At 55.2% G+C, this 26603-nt stretch overlaps 2 protein-coding genes across 3 annotated transcripts in view; one reads left to right on the forward strand and one right to left on the reverse strand.

Moving 5' to 3' along the window:
• Positions 1 to 304: 304 nt before the first annotated feature.
• Positions 305 to 14724, reverse strand: CDX1 (caudal type homeobox 1). Its single transcript, XM_023935958.2, has 3 exons — positions 14177 to 14724; positions 2491 to 2636; positions 305 to 2266 (listed from the first exon to the last, which is right to left on the reverse strand). Exons 1-3 carry the CDS (start codon positions 14601 to 14603, stop codon positions 2060 to 2062), a joined length of 780 nt encoding a protein of 259 aa, XP_023791726.1. The 5' UTR covers positions 14604 to 14724; the 3' UTR covers positions 305 to 2059.
• Positions 14725 to 21721: 6997 nt separating this feature from the next.
• PDGFRB (platelet derived growth factor receptor beta) overlaps positions 21722 to 26603 on the forward strand; it is a 31280-nt gene continuing 26398 nt past the window's right edge. For both annotated transcript variants that reach the window (XM_023935960.2, XM_086851205.1), the window contains exon 1: positions 21722 to 22429. The gene's annotated coding sequence lies outside the window, so the exon portion shown is untranslated. The remainder of the gene's footprint in view (positions 22430 to 26603) is intronic.

A 26603-nucleotide genomic window follows, 5' to 3' on the forward strand; every position in this document is an offset into this window, starting at 1 on the left:
GCCAGCCCAACAATGGCCTCACCCTCTCCCCTGTCTCCAGTGCTGTGAGTTTGCAGCCATTGTGTCACCCAGCACTGCTGGTGCCAAAGGAGTGAGATGTGGCAGTGCCGTGCCATGATACGAGCCATGCCACTGCCAGCAGTGCCCCTGTGGGTCAGGCACACTGTGTGCTACAAGGACAAGGCTCAAGATGCCCTTCCCAACCCTGGCTGTGCCCGGGAGCATCAGCGCTGGTGCGACCCCAAAGCCAGCACCCTCCCCTGCCACAGCGCCACGGGTCAGGAATGACAGCAACAAACCCATGTCACACAGGATTCCTGCTTGTTTTTATTTTCACTGATGCCTAAAAAATAAAAAGGAAAACCAGTTCTGCCTTATGTACACAAAAACTGAGCTGAAGTCCTGGGTAGATGCAAACATTTGTCCTCGTCACTGAGCGCACCAGGTAACAGTGGCCGTGGGAAGTGTCACTGGCAGGAGGGAGACCCAAAGCCTTTGAGGGCTGGAGCAGAGCAGTGGACACAGTTAGATAACAAGAACCCACTTGAAAAAGCCACAGCACACCTGGGGATTTTGTGTTCTGGGGGCTGGGAGTGATGGGGGCTGGCAGTGCACAGTGTGGCCAAGGGATATGAGGCACAAGCAGTGCCAGCTGAGATGTGAGGGTGGTCTTCAGGCAGCAGGGACATGTCTGCTGCTCCATCTTCCCAGAGCTTGGAGGGAAAATGCTGAGAAATGTCACACAATTCACCATGCAAGGCTCATGCTCCCTCATCCCTATCTTGGTCTTTGGAACTACAGCTGAAGAGCGTGTGATGCAGGCACAGACCCTCCTGTGTTCCAGCTGGGCCTATACAGTGGTCAAGACTCAGCAGGATGAAGGGACTTCTCAGCTGCAGTTCACCAGTAGGAATGGATGGGGTTTAGCTAAATGGCCTAAGGAACACGGTAGGTGAGAGGAGTGCAGTGCATGGAGGAGCAGGGAGACAGGGAGGACAAAAGCTGTAGTTGTGATCTGTTCCAAACAAAATAGGAAAAGAAATGCTTCTCTATCTTTCTGTAAACCACCTCTCCATCACCTGACACCAGGGCACATGCCAGTCATTTCTTGCATGCCTGAGGAGGCCCCTCCCCACCTGGCAGCAGTTACTGTGCTCCCTTGGATCAGTACCCAAAGCTTTCCCAGTACTGGCCCTTTTGGACAGCCTGGGGCTGGTTCTTGGACCCTGTTCCAATGACAAACCTTCTGTTCTCCTTCCCTTCCCCATGGAAGGGCTCAGCAGGGTGGTCTGCCCCAAATCTGCCTGTGCTGGGGACACTTCTACCTTCTCCCTGTGCACCAGGGCGGGTATGGCACAGCCAGGGGAACCAGGGCTGTCGGAGATGCCTCCCCATGGCTCCGTGTGGCTGCAGGGGCAGGGCTGGGGATGCAGGGTTGGGCACTGCCAGGGTCACTGGGGACAAGGGTGGGGATGTTCAGGTACTCTTGTCAAGGATGTGCTCCAGCTTGCCACCATCACTGTGGTTTGAAGGGCTCCCATGTCACGTCCTACAGCCGAGGGTCTTGCCTGGTCCCCAGAGCCCAGAGCTCAGCCCTCCTCACCTCACTTCCCAGGAGACCAGCTCAGCAGAAATTCATTTGAGTCCAGCCAGGTCTTTTTTCTGTTTCAGTCTTGTTCGAACTGCCCTAAAGCACCAGGCAGCTGGATTGCCAGGAACACCAAAGGAAGCACCTGGAGCACCAAAGGAAAGCTCTCTTCCACTGTCACCCCCTTCCTTCTGCTGACATCAGGACCTTGCTGTGGGCTACAGAGACCAAACCAGTGTGTGGTTCCTATGGGAGAGCAGTACCTAGCCCATGTTTTTAACACAGGGGAGAGCCCACCAGTCCCTTGGGAAGGCCCCAGTGCCACCTGGCCCAGCCTCGCTGTCTGCCCCCTCGGTTCAGCCAGGGACAGTCATGTCTTTGGGAAGGGGCTGTCACCCTTCAGAGCACGTGGGCTTGCAGGGCTCTGCTGCATAGTGCTTTTCTCTTGGGGTCTGTAGCTGGTGAAGAGGGTTAAGGCATGAATTCTTCCTTGATTGTCAGTGGAGATGAGGAGACGAGGTTGGGGGCATTGCTGCTGCAGAGGCCTCCGATGGGTCCCAGGGTGCTGACAGCTGGTGGGGTCGGCGTGGTGGTGCTGGTGGGCTGGCTCTGCTGCTGCAGCTTCTTCTTGTTCACCTTCCTCTCCTTCGCCCTCCGATTCTGAAACCAGATTTTCACCTGCAGAAAGGAAAAGATGGCAATGAAGAGACGAGGATGGACACAGACAAGGATAACAACCCCCAGACCTCATGGGGCAGGGAGGGCATCCCAAAGTTTGGAAAGGAAGGGATGTCTGTGGAGCGAGGTGGGGCCTCCTCTGGCTGCATGGGCTAAAGCCCTCTCCCTTCCCCATCCCCATCTCCACCCTGGACGTGTTTTTCCCGGGACACTGCAGCACTGACCTGCCGTTCTGTCAGGCCGAGGGCCGCGGCCAGCTCAGCCTTGCGGCGGATGGTGATGTAGCGGCTGTAGTGAAACTCCTTCTCCAGCTCCAGGCGCTGGTGGTCCGTGTACACCACCCGGTACTTGTCTTTCGTCCTGGTCTTGCCTGCCAGAGAGAGAAGAGTGAGGGGTGAACCAACAGGAGAAGGGGAGCAGTGTAATGGAAGGATCATCCCCAAGGGAACGGAGGAGACACAAAACCACCTGTGGAGAGCTCAGAAGAAACATGGCAATGCCCTGGGGACCAGTGGGAAAGAGAGTCATGAAGTTCCTACTGGCTTTATAATCCTTCCTGTTTCGCACCAGAGTGTTTCTTCTTGTTGGAAAGTACCTGGGCTTTGGTGGAATTGCTTGGTGGAAAGAGCAGGAGGGATTCAGAGGCACCCCAGGAAGGTGAATCATAAATCCCCGGTGTCATGACACATGGTCCCTGAGAGGAGCAGAGCTGCAGCTCCTGTGGTGGGCTGAGGAGAGGCTTCCTGGCAAGGCTAAGGAAAGCCCAAAGCTTTTTCTAGGAAGCCCCAAACCAAGGTGCCATCACTTGAACGTGCATGGATCAGAGCAGGGGAAGGACAGAAAACCCTGGAATAACCACATTTCTCTGCCACCCAGAGGGTTACTCTCCTCTCTCTCCCTGTACTGAGCTAAGACAGAGGGCAGTGCTGCAGGTGCAGTCTTTAAGATGTACTGGAGAAAGCCCACATGATGCCTAAGCATCCCTGGGGACTGGCTCCACAGGCCAGGGGTGTTTGGCCAAGCCAGCCTGAATCTCAGCTTGGTCCTCCCAGCTATGGACAGAGCCTGGGGCCATCAGGATCCAGGTCTGTGCACACAGATGCACATCCCATGGGTCTGCAAACAGCACCTGCTGCTTTCTAGCAGAAAAATACAGTCAAAAATAGCCCAGCTGTCTCTTCCTAAATTCCTTTGTTATTCCACAGGCACACAGGGTGACCCGTGGAACTCTGCCTGGGCTGTGGGAGGCAGGTGGCAGTCTGAGGGAGGATGCCCATGCCTGGCAGTTTGCTGACAAGTTTCTGGTGTTTTCCTCTGCAGAAAAGCCCAGAGGCAGGGAATAAACACAGCTGTGAATATTTGATTCTCCACCCAAAATTACAAAATCCTGTTCCAGGGAGTCAAGATGGATGATGCCTGGCCATTTGTTTGCCTGGCAGATGTGTTTGCCTATCCTCTCCTGAATTTCTAAGGCTGAGAGCAGTGCTGCTGTGGGAAGGAGTGGGAGCAAGCTCAGAACAGCTCCATGGACTTCCTGGGGCTGCCTGGGTGTATCACCATGGACAAGTTACTGCACACCACTGCTGCAGAAGTGCAGAAAAAGATTTCTAGTGACCCAAAACCTATACAAGCTTGCTTGCAGCCTGGTTCTGCCAGGAAAGGGGATATTTGTGTGCCTGCCATCCTGCTCATGTTTTCCCTAATGAGTCCTTTGTACATCCACCCATTTGGGCCAAATCAGTTGGACACTGGGCAGTCTCAGCAGTACAATTAAATTCTGATCTGAGTAGAAGCAGGAGTTTAGGTGGTGTAGAGGAAAACTGGGCTCTAGACACCCAAATAAGACATCAGAGAACATCCACAGAGCAAAACCCCAACCTCTAGGCTGCTAATCTGTTGGTAAACCAGCTCATTTTTATTTTTGATAGTTTCTCTCTCCTGCTGTCCCATTGCAAGGAGATGGAGACATTCCTAAGCCACTTCTTATGCTGAAACTTAAATGTAAAATAGTTCAAGACAAGACAACCCATGGCCACAGAGTGCTGCAGGTGGGAGAGGTGATGCTTGCAGCCTCACATGGGATGGAAGAAAGCAGCTGGTTTTCTACTGAATAAGCAGGAGCCACGAACATCCAGCTCACGGCATTGACCACTGAGCAGACCAAGTGTGGAAGCACGAGTGGGAGCAAGCTGGGCCTGGGATGGGCTGGGAAGGCATCTCACCCTGCTGGGACTTGCAGGCACACAAGCAGCAGCCACTCAATTCAAGTTAACATCCAATTTCCACGGCTATGCCACTGTCTGTGTCATCCTACAACTGCTGCTGCTGCTGCTGGCACGGGCTCAGCACAGAGTGAGCAAGGCTGAGGGTCCCAGCACAGTCCCTAAGGAGCACTAAAGCTCTCCAGTGGTCCATGGAAGAGGGAAGGAACCCAGCAAGGCTGCAACATGACCAGGAATAGAAACAGAGTTCCAGCACCTGGCAGGACTTCAGCTACTAACTCGTATTTGAGGGATGTGATGAATTCAGTGGATGTTTCAGAGTGGGGAGCCCAGTTTATCCCAGAGCTGGTCAGAAGCAAACACCTAATCTCTCCTCACCACCAGCAGGTCAAACCTGTGCATACCACACAGGGTGACTCTGTGGGTAAAAAAAGGGTAAAAAAGGTTAATTTGATTGAGCAAGGTGTCCGTGGAATGTCTGCAGAGACAGGGCTGAAATGCAAATTCCGTGTGCAAGGGACCGATGGCAGCTTTGTGTCCTATCACACATCAGCTATGACAGCTCCAAACAAAACTGCCCACGGAGACTCTGCTGGGCTGGAGCGATGCTGGGGGCACCCAGCCCACGCAGGATCTGCAGCCATGCAGGATCTGCAGCCAGGCAGGATCTGCAGCCATGCAGGATCTGCAGCCATGCAGGATCTGCAGCCAGGCAGGATCTGCAGCCATGCAGGATCTGCAGCCATGCAGGATCTGCACCCTGTCCTCACTCTCCCACAGGGCTCCTGACTGTCCCGGGGGTCACTGCTGCCTCTCACCACCCTGCAGGGGAAGGGTTCACCAGCATCAAAAGAACTTCTGCACCCCAGCCCAGGAGGGACCTGTGCTGAATCTGCAAACACAGCAATTCCCAAGAAGTTACAGAATAAACCAGATGCTCTGATGGAGATTTATGTGAGGTTTAGCAGCTCTGTGAGAAACTGGGCTCAATCTGGCTGCTCCAGGCCCAGGGGCTCCTGCAAGATTTTTCCTTCTCATAGATTTCTCTTTTTTTTTTTTTTTTTTTTTTTGAAAGCAAAAGCCTCTCTAAAGAGATAATAACTTTAAAATGGTCTTACTTGCAATGTTTTTATTTTAATACCACTGTTTGGAAAAAATGAACACCTGAAAAGTGAAGGAGCTGACAGATAGAGTAAAAAAAATAAATGGAAGTCTAAAGAAATAAGGCGGTTTGTGAATATCACATATGCCATGAAATTCAGTAGGAATTATTATTTCCTGCTGCAGCTGTAAATAGATCCATCACAGCCTGTTCTTTGTTATTCCTTCTTCATCCTGGATGGAGGCTGGGCTTTGCCTCAGGGCTGGCAGAGCCATCTTGGGGTGAGCTGAGCACCAGGTTCAGTATCAGTATCAATATCATCACTTGCTGCTCAATATCAGGTAGGAAAGAGTGAAAACAGAGGGCTGACGACCAAACCAGAGATGGAAAGTTATTCACCTCCACTAATTGCTGCTTTCGGATGTTTGCTGAATTCAGGGATGTACTGTGGGTGATTCACAAGGAAAATAAGAGGATTTGCAAGAAATACTATGGACAATGAATAATTCAACTACCTTGAATATGAATGCTGGCTTACACTTAGCTCTCTCCTGGAGACTTTTTATGGCTCTGTGAAAGGAAAGAGGAAATTCGGGACAAGCCAATCCGGTTCCTTATGGGGAGCCCTCATGCCTATGGCCAAAGAGAGGGATGGAACTGCTCCTGCATTTCCAGGCAAGCCTGGCAAAGATGAAACAGGCTGTCCCATGCTTGGGATAACCTGGAGCTGGGGCTGCTGCCCCAGGAGGGAGTGTGCATGGGGTGCAGAGGGGGTGCCAGTGATGTCCCTTAGCACAGTCAGCCCCTCCCAACCCTGTTGTGCATTTACAGCCCCTCCTGCCTGTCCCCGAAAGACCAGGCACAGGAGCTGCTTGGACAGGCAAACGGAGCCATCCGTGGGGCCAGTGGGAATGGTTTCGGCTTTGGGATCAAGGCAGGGCCAATGACAGCGTGGGGAGAGGGTATCGTTACCACTGTTAATGTATAACCCTAATAGCACTCACCTGAGCCACGATTAGATAAGGGAATAGCTTTAATGTGCTGTGCAAACCCCGAGGGACGCGCTCCCGAGTGTGCACGCACACACACGGGGGGATGGAGTCCTGAGCCCAGCCTGGATTCACTCCCCACAGCAGCCCTGCCCCAAGACAGGGATACCAGAGCTCCTGCCCTGCCCTGGATCAGGAGCCTGGCAAGGTCAGGGACAATCAAAGTGGATCCTGTGCCCACCATCCTAAGCTCTCTCCCCTCATAGCCACACTGGAGGCTGCCATGAAGGGGATATTTTACCATCCCCACCCCTGGCCTGCCCAAAGGATGGCTTTAAGCAAAAAACTGTGCCCTGAAAACCCTAACAGACTGAGAAAATGGACATTGTGAGACGGATGCTGAGCAGCTCTAAGAACAGCTGGGAAGGGGCTGGCTCAAACCAAGGAGGAAAGAGACTGTGGGGTGGCAGTGGCACCCTGGGTAGAGGTAGAACAAAAGCTGGCATGTTATGAAGGGATCAGCCCAGCTCCAAACAGAGAATCCCCATCCGTGGGACATATTTCTCCCAGCCACAGCAGGAGCAGCACAGCTGCCAGCAGCCAGGAGCATAAACTGCAGTGCTTTTCTAGAAGTCTTAATTTCACAGGTCAAAGCAGCTCAAAATTACCACAACCACAAACTCTGGCTCTGTGAGAAGCTGCTGTGCAGCCATCAGGGCTCTGGTCAGGGAAGCTGGGGCATGGCAGTGGAGCCACTGAGATGACAGCCCACGGTACTGACAGGTGTTGCTACCCACAGCAGAGGTCCCCAAGGCCTGAGGACACACTGGATATTGCTTTGCAGAAGAGGTGCTGGCAGGGGAGGATGGAGGCATTGCTGCCAGGCTGTCTCAGCAGCTCTCATGCCTTGCTCTGTGCTTGCTCCTTGTGCTCCCAGGGCCATCCTGCCTGATCCCATCTTCCTGGCTGTGCTCTGGCCCCACACTGGCTCTATCTGTACAGCCTTGCTTGCCCATCTGTCTGGTCTGGGGGCCTGGTCCCACACTGATATACAATATTATAATGCTGAAAAACATCTGGGGTAGAAGTCCTGTCACCATGGAGCACCTGGGAAAGAGTTGGTCCATACCAGAGGTAAAGTGCAGCAAGACAGGACACAAGGCTGTCCCCTCCATGTGGGTGCTTCCTCTCCATGACAAAGCTGCTCCATTCTGAATGAGCAGCATCTACTTGCAAGGAGGATAAAATCCTCCCATCCCAGAGGAATCAGTGCTCTGTCAGGATCTGCCATTTCTTCCCAGGGAAAGGATCAAGGAAAACTTCCCTCATCCCCAACAGAGCTTAGGCAATGCAACAGCAGGAGAAACTGAGGCATACAGTCCCAGGGTTAGAGCCATGAGATTCCCTGGACAGCTTAATCCACAGTCCTTCTGCAGCTTTCCCATGGGGGGAAATCCCCTGCACAACCCCACAAAACTGAGCACAGCCCCATGACAGAGACCCCAGGCCCAGGAAAGGGCTGAGGCCGGCTCCTAAAGCTCAGGAGCCTCCAGGCTGGCTGGAGCCACCCTCATCTGGCAGCCAGATGTGCTCCAGCTGCCTGTGTGCAGAGGGGTCGATGCTCCCTCTGCCGAGCAGCGTTGATGGGAGCCGCCCTGCACAGGGCTCGGGACAGCCAGCCCAGCTCATTTCACCATCCCTAAACCGACCAGAAACGGGAACCCCGAAGTCTGCACTGCTGAATTATTGCAAGGGCTGAGCCTCTGATGCCCCCCCTCTTCACCCCCTCCCCACACTCATTTTCCCCCTCCTTTCCCCTCCAGCTCCAGCAGCCACTCCAAAACACCCACGCTCCTCTGTGGCCTGGGAGGGGGGGATAAACCCGAGCCCCTCACACTCCCTGAGCGCTGGGAACCGGCAGCTCACGCTTTTCACAAGCCTTCCCCTTCCCTTGCATACTTTAACATCCTCAGCTATTTCTCCTCTGCCGCAGGAAGCAGAGGAGTGATGGATGGGACGACCGACACGGGGAGAAGGACCAGAGCCATGTGGCTTGTTTCATCACAGCCAGTGAGAAAGGAGCCCCTCTGTAGGGCAATCCTTCCCGAGATCCCTGCCTGACATCATTCCCCTGCCAGAATGCATTGCATTTAGACAACGGCTGGGTGTCAAAAACTGGGTGAGAGGAACAACTCATCCTCTCTGTGCATATTTAATGTCTCAGTGCTGTGGAGGGAGGGAATGCTGGATGAATCCTCACTGAACCGACACTGCCAAAGCTCCCCCATCTCTACTCTGGGTTGGAAAAATGGGAAGTTGAGACATCAGGGTTGAGGCAGGACTTATCTTGGAGTCTGAGGGCCCCTCCAAGGAGCCCAGCAATCCTCCTGCACCCAGGGTAGCTCTCTCCATGGCGGTTCACCTCGCACAACCTGAATATTTCTGCCTGGTGCCAAAGGCTTCAGAGCAAACTGCAATTCTCCCATGTGTGCCAGGTAGCAATAAAACATGGTTCAGCTTGTTATGGTGGGCACTGGAAACATTTCACTTGCCAAACTGCACCGCTTGACCCAATGGCTTTCTGGTCTCTGCTCACTGAGCTTCAAGCTCTGTGCTCCCTAAAAAGCTTTGCTCTAAGTGTGAGTGTGTGGCTGGGGAATGCATGCCTGGGGTTGTGGCCCTGGCAGAGCTCGAGGCAGAGCCCAGGCTTGGTGCACAGCACAGCCAGGCAGGGAAGGGCAGAATACCTGGTCAAAGAGCTGGATTTGGAGAGTGCAGACCGGTGCACAGGAGAACAAGCTGGTCCTGACTGGGTTTTGCACAGCCAGCACAGGGACAGAGCTGTTCCCACATCCACACCCATTGGTGAGGACACCCCTCCTGCAAGCCTCATCCTCCTCCCAGGAGGTGCAAACCCCGAGGGGATGAAGAGCAGGTGCCTGGTGCTTGCAGCGAGCTGGCGATTCCCCATCACAACCCCATGTTCTTGGGCATGGACAACACAACCAGACACCCTTCATCCCCAGGGGCAGCAGCATGGAGCTGGGTGTTGGGGCAAGTCTTTCCCAGCCCTGCAGTAATTCAATCCTTTATTTTGGCAACTGGCAGATTCCTTCAGTTGCTCCCAGGTTTTATGAGCGCTGAGCCGAGTGCCGCCAGCCCGGCTCCTGCGCTGGGTCAAAGACCGCAGCCCCGCGGGAGGACGGGGAGCGCCGCGGTGACACACGGGCTGCTGGCACGTGTGGGGTGGCACAGCCCCATCCAGGACGTCACCACACTCCAGCCCTGACCCAGCTCATCCCAAACTCCCACCTGGCTGGATGTGGCTCATCTGCAGTAGGAGGAGGAGGACAGCAAGGCAGTGGAGGCCCCCATGGACACCAGGGTTCCTCTCCCCCATTGCAGCCCCATAGGATTGGGCCCATCCTTGCCATGGGGCAGTGTGGGGGAAGGATCCAGCCCCTTATCCAAGCAATCACAAAGCTAACAGGACTGGAGTGGGTGTCCTTGAAAGGTCCCCTATAGGAAACATCTGTCATTGGCCAGAGGTTTAAAGTGTCCCTCTGCTAATCCTGGGGTATTAGCCAGCCAAGCCTATCACGTAGGTACTGCCAGTGCCCCAGGGAAGCCCCTTTTTGCTCAAGGAAAGTCAATTCTAGGAAAGTTTGAGAGGCCTGTACCTTGGCCAGCAGGCTAAGCAGTCAACAAATCCCAGCTGGGGCCAGGAGCAGGTTGTGGGTTAATAATTCAAGGGGAGAAGACTGATGGGGCCCAACACACACACCCCCAAGTGTCCCAGTGAAGGAAAGGGTCTCACAGGGCATGAGCATGTCCTAGAGAGAGGCTCTCCATGCAGGGACTGACCAGGGAAATGCACTGTCCTCCAGCAAGCACCATCATTCCAAAGCATACCAAGCACAGCATGAATCCCAGCAGTCCAGGGGAAACGTTTCTGTCTCATTACTGGGATTTTTAGTCTTTCCCCCAGTGTTCATGGGCCCCACTAGGAAAATAAACAGAGCTGGAAAACTGACCTAGAAATAATAAAACTGAGATGGAAAACTGCACACCCAGCAAATCACCACATGCTCAGAGCATCACTGCTTGCTCTTCAGCACCCCAAAACCTGCATGGGCACCAGGGCATTGGTACCACACCAAGCCCTGAGCACATTTGCCTCTGCGAGGGTTGCTCCACTTGCACTTTCACTTGCAATATTTAGCACTGCAGCCCCTGCTCAATTAGTGACCTAAAAGCCAGACCCGAGGCAGTATCTGAGGATTTGCATGACTAACAAGCAGAGGGTGAATTTCAAAGTTCAGCCAGCCCCACTTCCAGCCACCTTCCTGAGCTTTTTATAAACCCTGGGTGCAATTCACAGGGAAGTTTGCAAATAATTGCGAATAAGGAGGAAGCATGAGGCTCTGACATGCTGCTAGTGAAGATTTTATGAGCAGAAAAGGAGGTGACATTGGAGAGAGAAATGAGGCCTGGGGATATCTTCCAGCTCGGTTCCCTGTAACTCCCAATTCCCAGTGACTGGCGCTGCAATTCCTTCTGCTGCTGGGTTATCTCAGCTCAGCCACGTGAAGCACGCATGAATGTAGCAACAGGTACAGAAAATCATCCCCCTGCAAAGCCTGACTCTGCAGTGACTCACTGGGACACTTCTCATTGATTTTTCTCAAGCTCTGGATCACATTTGCAGAAGTGCCCAACACACTCATATTCCCTGCACAACATTTGATTTTACCACCATGCAGCTCTTCCCCAAAAGCTTTCATACTATGGCCAGGAGCTGTTCATACGAGCCAAGACAGAAAGGGAACATTAATTTACAATCCTCTGAAGTATTACAATTTATAGCATTCACCATGAAACTGTTGATATTTATAGCAAAAAGCTCCATGTATTCATTTTCTATTCCCACTGCAGTGAGTTTATCAATCCAGATTGATTAAAGTCCAGTTTATTGGTTTCAATAAAATGATTCATCTAAGAATTTCAGACTTATCTATGTTAAACTTATCTCTGCCCTACTCTCTTTCAGTCTTATTGAAGACTTTTATTCGAAGGGCAGCACTGGAAAACACCAACTGCACCTCAACATCTCCCAGCTCATGGTCCCACCAAGGCCAAATCCTGCAGTTGCTTGGCAGCAGCAGCCTTGGGCCTGGACCCAGCAGAGGTGCAAGGACAGGTCCTTAATCTGTGGGTGACTTAGAAAATGAGCTTACTGGTCACCCATCCTAAGGAAATCACCCCAAGAAAGAGCCTTTAAAGCCTGCATTGCTGTGGTGGGGCTGGGGCAGCTCCTCTGTGTGTGAGAGGAACAAGGTTGGTTTATTTGTTCCTTTGTATGCATTTGATCTAAGAGATACAAACTAAGCAACTAATGATATTTTTTCAGAATTCAATCAACTCAATTGTCATCTAACTCAATCAGAGGCACTTTAAAGCTCCTGTTTTATCTTGGCCCCACTGCTGGGTGTAAACCCATGGCCTTGATCCAGAGGAGAGGTGTGCTGATGGCTTTTCTTCCCCATTCATTTTCCCTCCCACCTCTCTTCTCAGAAGAAACCAAGATGTTCAGACCTACAAAACCTGCAGAAGTGGCAGGGTCCCTGCTGCAGGGGAGGGCTGCACACCACATTTCCCTTTCCACCCTGGGCAGAGGGAAGCCCTCAGCCCTGGCACGCCTATGGGTCTCCATCACTGCATCTGGGGGAAAGCATTTTTCCTAAATAGTTACATTCAGTGCTTAAAATGGGACAGGAAATACCAGCCTGCCTCTCCCTCCTCTTTCCAGACTGGGGCTGGGTTTTTTTCCATTTATCAGGATGTTCTGCCTGCTCCACTGCAGACACTGGTCCCCATCCCTGTCACACAGATTCTGGGAATACAAGTAGGTGTTTTCCATGCTGGAAGACCCCAGACACCTCTGCAGAAGACCCTTATGTGGCCCTTGGCCACTGGGAATAGTGCAGAGCCAAAAACAAGCCAAAAACTGCAGGCACTTTGCAAACAGGCAGCCCAGGCCCTGATTCCTGGGATACAGGGCAGCAGTAACTCAAAGTAAACTCGCCACCAGGAGATGCCCACAGCCACTCCTGTAGTGAGTTTGGCCCCAGCAGTGCTCTGAGGAGCTCATGGCCAGCACGGGAGAGGGGTGGCAGGTTCAGGCAAGCCCCATGGGTCCCCCTGGGAAGGGTCCAGGCTGGGAAGATGAAAGGGTGAGGGTAGGTCAGGACAAAGGGCCCGCACCTCACCTCACTGCCAAAGGAGCCGGCCACCATCTCCATGACAAAGAGAAGTCCTTGTCAATTTGGGCTGCCCCCAAGGGGGATTTGCCCACTGCCTTTGAAGTGGGCAGCAGGGCGGGTAGGGGGCTGGGGTCACCCAGACGCTTCCCCCAGGTCAGGAGTTCAGCGGGGACAGGACCCTGGGGACAGCAGCACCACTCGATGCCCAGTCCAGAGGTAATCACAGGAACCAGGACACCCTTTCCTGCAGAGCCAGGCACCTGCTGCACCCACAGCCACCCTGCACGTGGCACTGTCCCCAAAACACACACCGTGCCCCCCCATCCACACACACCGTTCTTCTCACAGCACCCTGCGCACACACTGAGCACCTCACCTCCCCCAGACACACCTGGTGTGTGTGCTGTACACACACTCCTCATGGTGCCCTGCACACTCACACAGAGCCTGCAGCACCTGATTCCACCCCATTCATGCACACACAGCATGGATACACACACAGCTCCTTCCCTGCACACGCACACAGCTTGGGGCACCTTGTACACACACACACACACACACCTGCACACACACACACCTGCACACACACACACACACACACACCTGCACACACACACACCTGCACACACACACACACACACACACACACCGACACACACACCTGCACACACACACACACACACACACACACACCGACACACACACCTGCACACACACACACACACACACACACACACACCTGCACACACACACACACACACACACACCTGCACACACACACACACACACACACCTGCACACGCGCGCACACACACACACACACACACACCTGCACACACACACACACACCTGCACACACACACACACACCTGCACACACACACACACCTGCACACCCAGCATACACAGGCCCTCACAGCCAGCTCACACTCTCGTGTACAGCCACAGCCCCACACTCTCATCCTCGCACTTTTGAGACCCCCCCACCACCCAACACCTCCCCAGGGTCCTGGGGGTCTCTGGCTCTGCCCATCCTCCCCAGTGGCCGCAGGCAATGGCACCGGTTGGGGAGAAGGATTTTCCAGCCATACAAGCCCAGCTGCCAGTGTGGAAGGACAGCACCCTCCCTGCCCATCCTCAGCCCCTGCCACCTCAGAGCTCCCCTGCTCTTTGAGGACTGGGTGTCGTGCCAGGGGCAGGCAGAGCTTGCTGTCCCTCTGGCAGTCCCCGCGCAGAGGGGACAGCCGCAGAGCAGGGTCCGGCCCTGCAGAGCTCCAGGGCTCCCCGGCTCTGGGGCCGCTGCGGGGCTGCGGGACCGGGGCTTTCCTTCCTTACCGTTGTTGCTGGTGCTGGGAATGCTGCGCCTCATCCACTCGTATGGGGTGCGTCTCTGGGCATTAGGGGAGAGCTGGGGGACCGAGCTGCTGATGGGTGGAGGCAGGAGTCCAGAGCCCGGAGGCTGAATGGGGTTAAAATCTGGGGGGCTGAATCCAAACTGCCCTGGGCTGGCGGTGGAAGGCGTCGCGGCGGTGCCATAGGAATGCCAGTCCTCCTTGGCAGGGGTGTAGGGAGAGCCCCAGGCAGCCGCGGGCTGCCCGTGGTGCAGGTCGTTGTTAATCCCCGGCACATGGTGGTAGCTGGCGAAGTCCGAGTACTGCGGTGGCCCCGGCACGTAGTTCTGGGGGTTGAGGTTGAGGCTGGGGTGCCGGACCGGGCTGGGATACATGTTGGTGTCCTTATCCACAAGATATCCCAGGTACATCTTGGCGGGCCGTGCTCATGCTGCGCTGCCGAGCCGCGGCCGCGGCCGCTCGGCTTTGGAGGCGGCCGCCCCTCCTTCGCCACCGCTCACCTGGGCGCCTTGGGGAGCCTGTCCTGGGGCCAGGCACCTCCCTGCCCACAGGCTTTTATTGGGCCCAACCTCTCGCAGCATTTGCATTGAAAGGCAGGTTTGCATTTCAAAGTGCAGAAACCCCAGCGGGTGAGGGGGACGAGTTCAAACTTCCCACTCTGAGCACAAGGAGGATGAGGCAGGGGGGGACCCCAGGGAGCACAGAGGACACCCCAGCCCCTCTGGCACTACCCCACGGCTGTGCCAGTGCCAGCGGACGTGGTCCCTCTGTGGCCGCTGCCTTTGGGGACATCAGGGCGCCGCAGGAGTCCCATGAGGATGCCCCGAGGGACCCCACCACCCCCCGTACCCCAGGAATAGGGTGCCTTGGGATGAACCTCTGTATTAAAAGCCGCCTGCACACAGGGGACAAGCTGGCCTTGTGTGGGTCTGTCTCCTGCCCTGTCTCCATGCTGGGGGACACCAAACTCTTGCTCTGAATGGTGTTTCCCTGTGCCCAGCAGCAGCATCTGCCTCTTTGGAAAAGAGAGGCTGGTAGAGGCTCTGGGCCTGCATTTCCTCCATCCCAGGGCAAACCCATCCCTCCAATCCCGACAGCAAAGCTCAGCCCAGCCTCAGAGAGCAGGACAGATGGGCAGACTCTGTGTGCAGGGAGAATGTCCCACCATGGACACTGCTGGGGGTACCTGGGCTGAAACATCTCCAAGGGGCTCACGGCCCTGCAGCAAGAGGACTTTCTCACCTGTTTTCTCTCTTAAGAAAGCAAAGCCATCCCCATATGTTGGTGATAGGAAAAATCAAGCAGAAGGGGGACGCTTGTGAAGCCCCGTCTGCCTGCAAGGTGGGAGGTGCCAGCCACAGCCACGCCAGCAGAGATCACCCACTGGTCACCTGCCAGGTCAGACACACCTGAGCTCCGGAGGGGGATGAGGGACTGAGTGACACACTGCCCCAAACCCCCGCCACTGCCAGCAGGGAGCCCTGGCCCCTCTGATATCCCCCTCCCCTCCAGTGTCACACTCCAGCTGCACAGGCCACCACTGCAGCCACAGTTGTTTTTTGTAGGCTGGCTTTTCCTCCTCAACCAGAAGCAGCACCCACAGAGGCACCAGGAGGGTGTTTTGCCACTTCCTCAAGGCCACCTCTGTCCTTTTCTCTGCACCAGCCCCTTCCCCTGCTAGAAATGTGAGCAGGGCAAGGACGATCCTCACACTCTTGGGACAAGAACAGCCTGCAATTTGACAATAGGAAACAGGAAAAAATAAAATACATTAAGGATAGCTTTGAGAGGAGAGGATAAAAACTCTGTCATGGAGCTCTGTACCGTCAGTGGTCTGTGTCAGTCCCAAGAACCTCATCCCATTGGTCTAGCCCCAGTTCTACCTGAAACTGGGTGCACATATCCCCTGTGCTACATCCACTTCCTGCAAGGAGGTGGGTGCCGGGATGAGATGGAGGGGAGATGGGTGAGGGGTCTGTTTCATGAGGACAGAGAAGGGTAAACCCCCAGCAATGGGAAATCACCCCCAGAGTGATTTCACAATTGATCACAACCATCACTTGTGTTCTGCCTCCCCAAACCTGGCATGGCCAGAGGCACCAGGAGAGGTGAGCATTTTGCAGCATCCCCTCTGGGTCCCCAGGGTTCCCAAGCCCTTGCTCAGCCTTGTCCCAGGTCCCTCCCTCATGACAAAGGTGACTGTCATGACCATCCCACCCGGTGATGATCTCAGCTCACCGCTCAGCTCAGATTGCTTGATGTGCCATATAACCCCATCTGTCCTGGATTTTCCCCAAGATCTCAGTACAGCCATGGCTTTGTGTAAACTAGAGACTCAAGGCCACCCTACTCCTCCTACCATCAGCAAAGATGCTCAGGAGGTGGGGGGAAAAAAGAAGAAGAGAAAATTCCCCCTGAGCAGATGGTGGGAGGTACAGAGGAACACAGGTGGCTGTTGGGTCCCATCCCAGGGGTGGCTGCATTTTAGGGACTGGGGTTATTCCTGCCACTGGCTGTTTCTTACAGACACTGACAGGGAGTTCAGGCCACCTTTACCTTTTCCCACTCTGTGGAACCAGTGCCAAGGGCTCAGGCAGTTGCTGGGGACTGGGGAGCTCAGGAGTCTGGGGCAGCACCCCACACCTGCATCCTCCCCAGGGGAGCAGGTGACAGGCTTGGCAGGGCACAGCATGGCCAGGGGCCCACTGACAGCTGGGTGTGATCTCCCTCCGTGGGGGTGAAGGGACAGGGAGGACAACTGGGCCATAAAGATCCACCAACAATAACTCCCCTCTTCTTCTTCTCTTTGACCCCTTTATTACTGGTGGTGGAGTTTATGCTGGGGAGGAGCCGGATGAGGAGCCCTTCATGGGCTCCCCAAGGAGCATTTCAGCTGCTCAGCTGGGGCTGAAGGGTGCTGAGGGGGACCCTTGGTGGCCCAGGATGCCACCTGCATTGGGGTCTCATGGGTGAGCAGATCAGGGACTGACAGAGCCCCTGGGGGTCCCCAGCTGGGTGACAGTAAGTGGCAGTACCCCCTCCATCCATCCTGGAGACCCTCAGGAATGTGTCCAACCCGGGGACCTCCTCCCAGTCCTTCAGACCTGGTATTCCTGGTAGAAACCAGGTGGAGAGGGAGAGCAGCCAGGGCTCCCTCGATGCTCCCTGGGGCTTGGTGCTGCTATCTGTGATCAAGTGATGCCATCTCCTGGAAGGAGGAGGGCTGGGAGGTCCCTAGGGCCAGGCTGCACGCAGCTGTCACAGGTGGAGCAGGGACACCATCCCATCAGCTCCTGCTCCCATGAAGGAGGCACTCAATATGGGAAACCAAGTCCTTCTATGTCCCCCAGCTTGCTCTGAAGCCCACCATGGTTTCCACAGGAGAGGGAGAAGCCTGCAGAGAGCCAAGCAGGTGTCTCCCCTTGCTTCCCTTTTCCCCCACAGCCTCCTGCCCCACCACCTCCACACTCCCTCCATCTCCTATTGCTGCCAAAGGCAAATCTGTGGCTTCAGACCAGCATATCCCAGAGCTGCATGGCCCCACTCACATCCCAGCCCAGCCAGGACCTTTCACTCATTCCCTAGTTTCTGAATGCCCCAAGAGTAACCTCCCCTCTCTGGCAATGGAGACATCAGTGCAACCCTCTTGCAGAGGACAGCGCCCTGCCTCATCTGCCTCAGCCCCACTGCAGACTCCTGTGTGACCTTTGGTGCCTGAACCACCCCTGTGCTGTCACTTGTGTCCCCATGCTGAGGAGAGTCTGCAGAGCTGGTCCCCAGAGAGACGGCTGCTGGACTGGGACAGCCCCAATGGATGTGCCACCAGTGCTGCCTCTCCCCTTCCAGGGCTCAGCGCTCCTCTTTGGGATCTGGATCAGCTTCTCTGGCAAATGCAAAGGCCACAAATATTGTGACTATCCTCAAGAGGGCACTGGGGACAGGGACACACGCTGGCATCCCTCATCACTTCCCAGCACGTGTGGGTGCTGCTCTCAGTGGGTTGGGGTTGTGACTCCCCCTGCACTGGTGGGGAGCATCCTGGTTTCACTCCCTCGCTGTGTTTCAGGCACGGAGCAAGCAGAGGGTTAACGATTCCCACATTAAGTGGCTGCAGATGTGTGGGAAAGTCTGGGGCGAGCGGACGGCATCGTTATTAGTATTCACCCAGGAGCCTGTCGCTGCCTCCCGGGGCTCTGCCGAGCACATTTAATACCGAGGTTCGTGGTGGGGGTTAGGAAGAGTGCGTGGGACGGGGTCGGAAAGGCCCCGAGGTGGGAAAGGCACTGGGATAACATCGTCTGCTGGCTGCTGCCTGCTCCGAGTGCCCCAGCCCAGGGGAGGTAGGGAACGGGCCAGCACCCACAAGGACACAGCACCACACGTGTGTATGGCCCAGTGCTACCTCCTGACACTGCTGGCACTCTGTGGTGTCCATGGCCAGTGTTTCCAGTGCTGCAGGAGCGTTCCCAGTGCTGGGGAATGCTGCAGGATACTCCCCAGCGTGCCCCCCTTCATGTTATGATTTGGTATGCGGTCACTTTGGAAGAAGCCCAGCACTTTATGCCTCCTCTTTTTCCCTGGGCACTGGTGTCACCCACCCTGGCAAAGCAGGACACACTCACATGGGGTACAGGCTCCTCTGGACACCAGGGCAGAGCTTTAGAGATGCTGGATGAAGCCTTGGTGCAGCTCCCTGCAGGGCTCAGGAGCTGGATCCAGCCAGGAGCAAGTGCTGGCAGCTGCCACAGCAGATGGGCTGCCCAGATGTGGTGCTGTGCTCCCTGGCACCCACCACTCCTCTCTTGTGGTCTGCAGCCTGACACCACTTCAGAGGGATGCTGAAATTCCTGGGCTGACTTAGAGTTGATAGAGGCTCTGAAAAACTGGAGCTGGAGCAAATCTGGCCCTCATCAAACCTTCAGAGAAGTGGGGTAGGCCAACATCTGCTGCTCCTTTCGTACTTGCCTGTCACCTGCTGGCACATGGTACATGCTGACCCTGGCCTGGCTGTTTCCACCACTGTCCTGGGTCACCTGGCTCTGGTCTCTCTCCTCCATGTTAGGCATGGGATACAGGCTCTTCTCTATGGTTCCAGCTTTTCCTGGGATGGGACAGGAGTTCAGAGACCTGCTTTGATCCACATGATGCCAGAGCAGACCAAATACCCTGGAAAGTCCTGCCTCAGTGTCTGATTTCCCTGCCAGAGATGCTGCACTACATGACCCCAAGCCCCCATTAGCACTTAATGATGCTTATTGAGGCTGGAAATCTCAGCTGAGAGGGGTCTGGCATCCCACACTGCAGCTGTCCCAGCCCCAGGGGGACCACTGGGTCCTGCAGCACCACAAAGGGGGATGCAGGCGCCAAAAATAGAGGTGAGCAATGAAGGGCTGATGAGGCTGAAGCAGCAGAGCTGCTGCCCTCCACCCACACACTTGCACAGGCGAGTTCCTCTGGCTTTGGTGCTTCCTCTGAGCTGGCCTTTCCCAGGAGCTGCCGTAACCCCAACGTGCTGTTCCTAAACAAAGTGTGCGGCTGTGGATGCTCCCTGGGGATGTACAGAGTGGGCTGACATGTGCTTGCCAGGATGCTTTGGGCTCCCCAGGCTCTCTCAGCATCCCCAAACAATGAATCCTGGCCTTCGCTGACTGGGAGGTTTTGTTTGCCAGATTGTTCCTGGTCCCAGCCTGGAGTGGGTATTGGTGCCATCTGTTTGCAAAGGACAGAGGGGGAATATGTCCCATTTTAGGCTCAGGGTGCTCTGCCCTCAAGCATGGTCTGTGTGAACTTTTCCACCCCCTGCCCATCCCAGGTAGCCCATCCCCAGTGCAAGGAGCCCAGTATCATTGCACCAGTGGGTTTCTCTCTCTCCCACTCTGTCTGGAGCAGTTATGTCCTTGGAGCGGGGACACTGCCAGGAAATAGCTTTGCTGAGCAATTCCCAGCAGCCCTTAGGTCCCCACACATGGACCCACCAGACACATCTTTGTCCCTTGGGAAAAGCGTTGGGAAGAGCCATGTGCACAGCACGTCCCCTCTGCCGCCTGCCCCCCACACGAGCTGCTCTCACGCTCGCTGGCTCCATCTCTGCACAGCAGCCTCCCTCGGCCCAGGGAGGGGACACGGCCCCTGACACAGGGACACCAGCAGGTCTGGAGTTGGGGGATTCATCCAAACCAGGCCTGCATCCCTCCTGCAGCTATCCTGCTGCCAGGGCACGGAGCTGGTACACCAGCCCCAGTGGCACGCAGGGATAACCCGGGTGCTGCAGCCTGGCTCTCCTCACCCCCCACAGCTGCACAGAATAAACACCTCCCCTTTGGTTTTCCATAGATACAAAGACAACATGGAGATAATGCAAGATAAGCAGCAAATCTCTTGGGCTGGTCCAGCCAGGGAATCATTCCCAGTGGCCATTGTGCAGGCATTTACTAGCTTGGCAGGAGGGGATGAGGCTGCCTTGCAAAAAAGGCAGAAACACAGATTTCAGCAGTGTTGTCATTATGGGGTGGGCTTTTTAAATATTAGAAAGGAAAATTAAAGGAAGATGGACAGGTATCTTTTCAGGATAGCCAGTGCAGTTTTGCACTTTTTCTCATTTGGATCAGAGAGAAAAACACAGAATGGTTAAGGTTAAAAAAGACCTCTAAGATTATCGAGTTGAACCCACCACTGCCATCCTCACCACTGAACCCTGTCCCCAAGTGCCACATCTAGATATTTTTGAACAGTTCCAGGGATGGTGATTCCACTACTTCCCTTTGCAGCCTGTTCCAATTCCTGACTACCCTTAAGCGTCCCTAAGATGAAAATGGTGGCAAGAACTCATGGGTCAAAATGCAGTTTTCATCCAAAGATGACCTGTCCCCTGTTACAGTGCCAAATTGAAAAAAAATCCCCTTCTGGACACATGATAAGGTTTTGCCTACTGAAAGTTTTTCAGAAACTCGATTTGAACTCATTAAGATGCTGTGAGGATTTGAAGCTGGTTCATCACCTGGATTCCATCCCCCCAGAGCAGTAGGGGTGTAGGATATCTGAGATGATGGCAGAGATGAGGTGATCTCTCCTGCCACCTCTGCAGCCCCAACAGCCCCAAACCCCGGCTAAACACACCCTCTTCTGCAGTGTCCCGGTTGCAAAGACCTTTAATTCCCCTTTTCTGAAAAACAAGAAGAGCTGCAAGGGTGCATTGGTGCTCCCCAAGGGGCAGTGGGCAGTCGGGGGTCAGGGGCCAGGAGCTGCAGTGCCAGCACAGGGAGGCATCTGGGGGGAATACACCGAGTCAGTTCAGTACAGGCCTTCTTTAATAAAAACATGAGTCAGCTGCTGGCGTGGGCAGTGGATTTTCTAAACATCCCCTCATATCCTGAGAAAGGGAAAAAAAAAGAAAAAAAAAAAAAAGAAAGAAAACGGGAGGGGGGGGGGGCTTGAGGGGAAAAAAGAGAAAGAAAATAAAAGAAAAAGAAAACAGGGAAAAAGGCCAGAATTGAAAGCAGACACAGGGAGAGAGCAGCTCCTTCCCTCTGGTTTAAGGAGGCGATAGTCGGGCTGGTCCGAGCTCCTTTTGTTCCCTGTTATCCGGGCCGTCATCGCCTGCCCCATCGCAGCCCGCAGCAGAACTCCCCTCTCCTCGCAGCCGCTTTGGCTTCTCCTCCTTTTACATTTATTTATTTATTTTTATTTGATTTTCCCCCCATCGCACCGGTCCGCCGGGCGTTAATCTCCAGCTCTGCTCCGCCAAGGGTCCCCACGGAGGGTGGAGGGAGGAAGTCGGAGGAGCTCCGCTCCTCATTGGCGAAACAGCCTCCCCCCTTCTCCTCCTCCCGAGGTCTCTTTTATTTATACACGCACACAACACGCGTGCACATCCCCGGGCATCGCTCCGAGGAGCCTGAACCCCCTCCCGGCTGGGCTGGGGGCTGCCCAGGGCACTGCTGACATGCACTAGAGGAGCGGAGCAGGGGCTTGGCCGCAGCCCAGCCCTGGCACAGCCTCGCCTCGCCTCGCCTTTTGATTTGATTTTATTTTTTTTTTTCCCCCCCCCTCCTCCCCTTCCACTTCATTTCTTTCTTTCCCTCTCTTTCGCCTTTAAGTGGGAAAGCCCTGCCGGCTGGGGAAGGCTGGGAGGGCAGGGAGAGCCTCGGCAGGCAGCAGATAGAGAGTGCGGAGGAGGAGAGGAAGGAATTTCGGGGACGTGCGGCGGAGGCACTCGGCTGGTGGGACCCTGCCCAAGGTAAGCTCTCGTCCCGGGGGCTGACTCGCCCTCCTGCTCAGCTCTGGCTCTCCAGATGGGGAATGTCCCTCTGGAGCTGGTACAATCCCTAAGGATCCTGTCCCTGAGCCAGCCCGTTGCTCTGGAAGGGGCTTTGCTCCCCTCCAAGGGGTTGGCAGCCTGAAATGCCCCACCAGGCTCTGGGGAGGTGGTGTTTGGTGGAAAGGAGCTGAATTCTGTGGCATCCCATGGGAAAAACCGTGCCATCAGCTCTCACCAGGTCCTGGCTGAGAGGAGCCCAGGGGATGCTGCTGCTGTAGGACAGGAAGGGGGGACCCCACTGCAGCGGGAGTAGGGCCCAGGTGATCTCTGCTTCTCCCTGGATCAGGCTCTGCAGGCTGGTGGCTGTGGGAGGGCTGGAGTGTGCATGGGGCAGAGCCTGCTCTCCATGCCCAGCCAGACATTCTCTAGAGGTGTGAGTGTGCCCCGCTGCAGAGCAGGGTCACCCCACTGCCAGCCTGTCCAAACACACCCACGGCCATCCCTGAGTGCAGGCTGCTCCAAGGACCATGTCACCTCTGCCTGTGGCCAGGGCAGGGCTCCTGTGCCTGTGGGCCATGGAGAGGGAGCCCTGCCCTGCCCAGGGTCTGTGCCTGGGAGTGCTGGGTACTGGAGAGGGCAGAGCTTGGTAAAACCCTGCTAGGCATGGATGTGGGCAACTACTCTGCTGTCCTGAAAGCACAAGAGCTAAGGGCCTCCAACAGGGCAGAGCTGGTCTGGAGCAAAGCTCTGACAGCCCAGGGGTGAGCATGACCTGCAGGTCTTTGGTGCTCACTGTGGGCTCAGAGCATCCAGCTCCTGCACTCGCCTGCCAACTGAGAGTCATTCAAAACAGAATTTGTGGTGGAAGGAGATGTTGTGCTCCTCCGCCCTGGTCCCAGAGCAAGTGGGGTTTTTGCTGAAGCATGGGGAAAATAGCTTAAAGCAATTGGTATGGTGTGCAAAGCCTGTGTTGGCAGAGGCTTGGCATCCCCAAATCTTTTCAGAGGGTCTCCCATTGATGACAAGGATTAGCAATGTTGAGACTCAGTACTTCCCAGGGGCCATTGAGGGGTGGGTGAGAGGGTCATTTCCCCATCAGTGCCCTTCAGGACAAAGTGCCTGTGCCTCCCATGCTCTTGGGAAAGGACTGAGTTTCATGTGGTCCCCATAAGCCAGTGTCAAGGACGTGGCTCTGCCTGGCAGAGGACACAGGCCAGGCTGGCTTGGAGGGGGAGCTGCCAGGCAGCTGCCCTGGTTGGGTCTGACACGAGGCTTGGAGTCACTTCTTGACAAGGATGTCACACAAGCTTGGGTGTGCTCTGGCTGTTGTGGCAGCCACCAACCCCGGGCAATGTCCCTGAGCCCAGGAAAGAGCCCGAAATCAGGCGGTGCATCAGGAGGGAATGGTGTTTTGGGCAAGCACCAAGTCACAGCAACCCAATTGGTGCATGCACAGGGCTTTTCTCTCTTTGTAAGATCAGCTGTCCCTTCCTCCAGCTCAAGAGCATGGAGGGTCCTCGTAGAAGGAGCAGGCAAGGAGACAACAGCCACTCAGTTCCCTGTCCCTGGATCACCCCCTGCATCCCTGCACAGGACTGGGAGCGTGGGGTTCCCGTGGTCAGTGTCAACACAAGCATGGGCAGCTGCAGTACTGCAGCCAGGGAGAAGTTAGCCATGGCTTATTATCCACAGTCCTGGGCACATCTTGTGCTGCAGAGCTCTGGCCTGGGCTTGGTCCTCTGCAATCCCTACAGGAACCACCTGGGAGGTGGCTGAGCACACATCCTACACCCTGGGATGGCACCAAGCTGGGTGGGCAGCTGGTGTGCATGGGAGTGTGGGAGAATCCCAGGAACTCCAGCAGAGTCCAGAACCAACCAGAGTGGCTGTAGTGGACACAAACCAGATTGCAGCATGGTGCCAGGAGACCCAAGCTCTTCCCGAGGGATCTGCTGAAAGATGGATAGCTGGAGGCAGCTCAGAGAGGCAGGGTGGAGGGAATGGGTCCTCCCCAGCAAGCGATACTGAGTACTTCAGCAGGGATAGACATGGAGTGGGGAAGCTCAGGGACAGCAGTGAGGACAATGAGAAGTTCAGAAGAAGCTGCAAAGGACTGGGAGAGTGGCTGATGTGGCTCATTGGTCACAGGGTGTTGTGGGAAGGTGACACACAGTCTTCATACACAGGAAAAGCCATCACAGAGAGAAAAGAGCTTTTAGGGGAAATGTCTGTAGGATTAAAGACAGAAGGCTGAGTTCCTTCAGCCTCACAAGTCTCAAGGCACGTCAGGGAAAGCTCTGGCTGGGAAGACATGGGCACAGCAACAGGACAATGACACCATGATCTCTTTCAGCCTCATTTTTGATGGGTCTGTGACAGGATTTCCAAGGCATTCAGAACGCTGTCAGGGAGAGGAGAGCACTGAGCCTGTCTGCAGAAGTAGAGCAAGACAGGATTGTCTCAGTGAACACCAGAGGAAAGCTGAGATTAAGAAATGCTCTCTAGCTATGGGAGTGATTCTGTGCAAAAAGAGACCTTGTTGGCTGGACATGACTTTGGCCAAATGTCCAGCTGCTGCCAGAAGCTCCAGGCAGGGACTTATCTGCCTGGTCTTCAAGGTTCCTTTGGTGTTGGTGACTTATGGGAAGTGGGATGGGATTGCAGTGCTGTCCAAAGTGTCAGGCTCCAGCAGAGCATCTTCCTGGGATGGAGTGGCAAAGGGCAGGGAGCAGAGGTGGCTGAATCCCGTGGGAGCACAGCGCCGGCGCTGGCAACAGGGGCTGCCTTTGACCCAGAGCTGGAAGGAGCTGGGGACCTTGTGGGCTTGGGGTTGGCTGGATGTATCCTATCCCTGCAAGGGAGGATTGGAGCTGAGCACTGCATGGAGTTTGTTTGTTTGTACTTGAACCAAGGGAAAGAAATCCCCTGGAGAGGAGCTGCAGGGGGAGGGTATAGACTGGGTATTGTTTCCTGAGGGGCTGGAGCAGCTCCAGGAGGCTCCTTCCGCTCCGCCAGGCAAATCAGACATAACGAGGCTTGTTTTAGGGGTGGTTGTTCCCCCTCCTCCTCTCCCCCATTGCCTAATTAGGGTTCCCAAGCTAAGCTCACCTCTGTCCTGTTCTGCTGCCACTGAGACACCTCCTCCTGGAAGGGCAGCACGTTCCAGCACCGTGGGGAACACAGAGCAGAGCCAGCTGTGACAGGGACACGTGCTGGGGATGCACAGAGGGGAGCTGGCATGGGTCATGTGCTGAGCAAGAGGGTCCCATGGGCCCATTGTCCCCCAGTCTGGTAACAGGAGCTGTACAGGGATGTACTGCCCCTCACACCCTGCTTTTCCAGTATCCCTGGGTGCATACCAGGCTGTGGCATACCCTGGCCTGTGTGTGTGACCTTCCCTCGGCAGCCCCCCGCCTGCACAGCCAGAGGATCATGGTGTGAGGAGTCGATGCAGGGAGCAGGGAGCTCACAAAACTCCCACAGAAAAGCTGGTGCCAGGAGAGCCAGGGTGGGCAGTGTGTGGTGTTTGTCCTGCACCTGTGGATGGGCTCATCCTCTCCAGGCCATGCCTGCAGGGGCACCTGCTTATCCACCCAGGAATTCACAAACACTCATCCTACACTCTTCCTTGGCCTCAGCAAGAGCCAGCGTGTGATGGAGCTGGCGGGAAGCTGTGGGGTGCAGGGAAGGGTTGGAGAATGCAGGGATATATCAGGGCACTGCACGGATTGCTAAACCCTGGAAATCCACCAGGAAACAGATGGAACACCTTCTCCCTGCCGCGAAAGGGGCCTGGCAGGTCTCCATGGGCAGCACAGGGGTGATGCTCCTGAGGCTGCAGGAGATGGGCAGCCCTGCTCCTCAGCCCCATCCTGCCAGGCCCTCTGCCTCCCCTCTTCCGGCCCAGCTACCATGAGAGAGAGGCTGTGACTGAAATCTTAATGCTACCAAGACCCAGCAATTGGCACCAATTAAATTGCTACATTCATGTTTGAATTGCTTTAACTGGCGAGACACACTGTCTTATTTATACAAAAAAATATGTTTGCTTGTGGGTTTGTCTGAACCGGTGCCAGCAGAAAATACACCATTTCAAGCCCTGCACTCTGCAAGCTCATTCTCCCCTTCCAAACTGGAAGTCACCTTGGTTTCA

The sequence above is a fragment of the Cyanistes caeruleus genome, chromosome 15 (assembly GCF_971803275.1).
Source record: "Cyanistes caeruleus chromosome 15, bCyaCae1.hap1.1, whole genome shotgun sequence".
NCBI lineage: Eukaryota > Metazoa > Chordata > Aves > Passeriformes > Paridae > Cyanistes > Cyanistes caeruleus.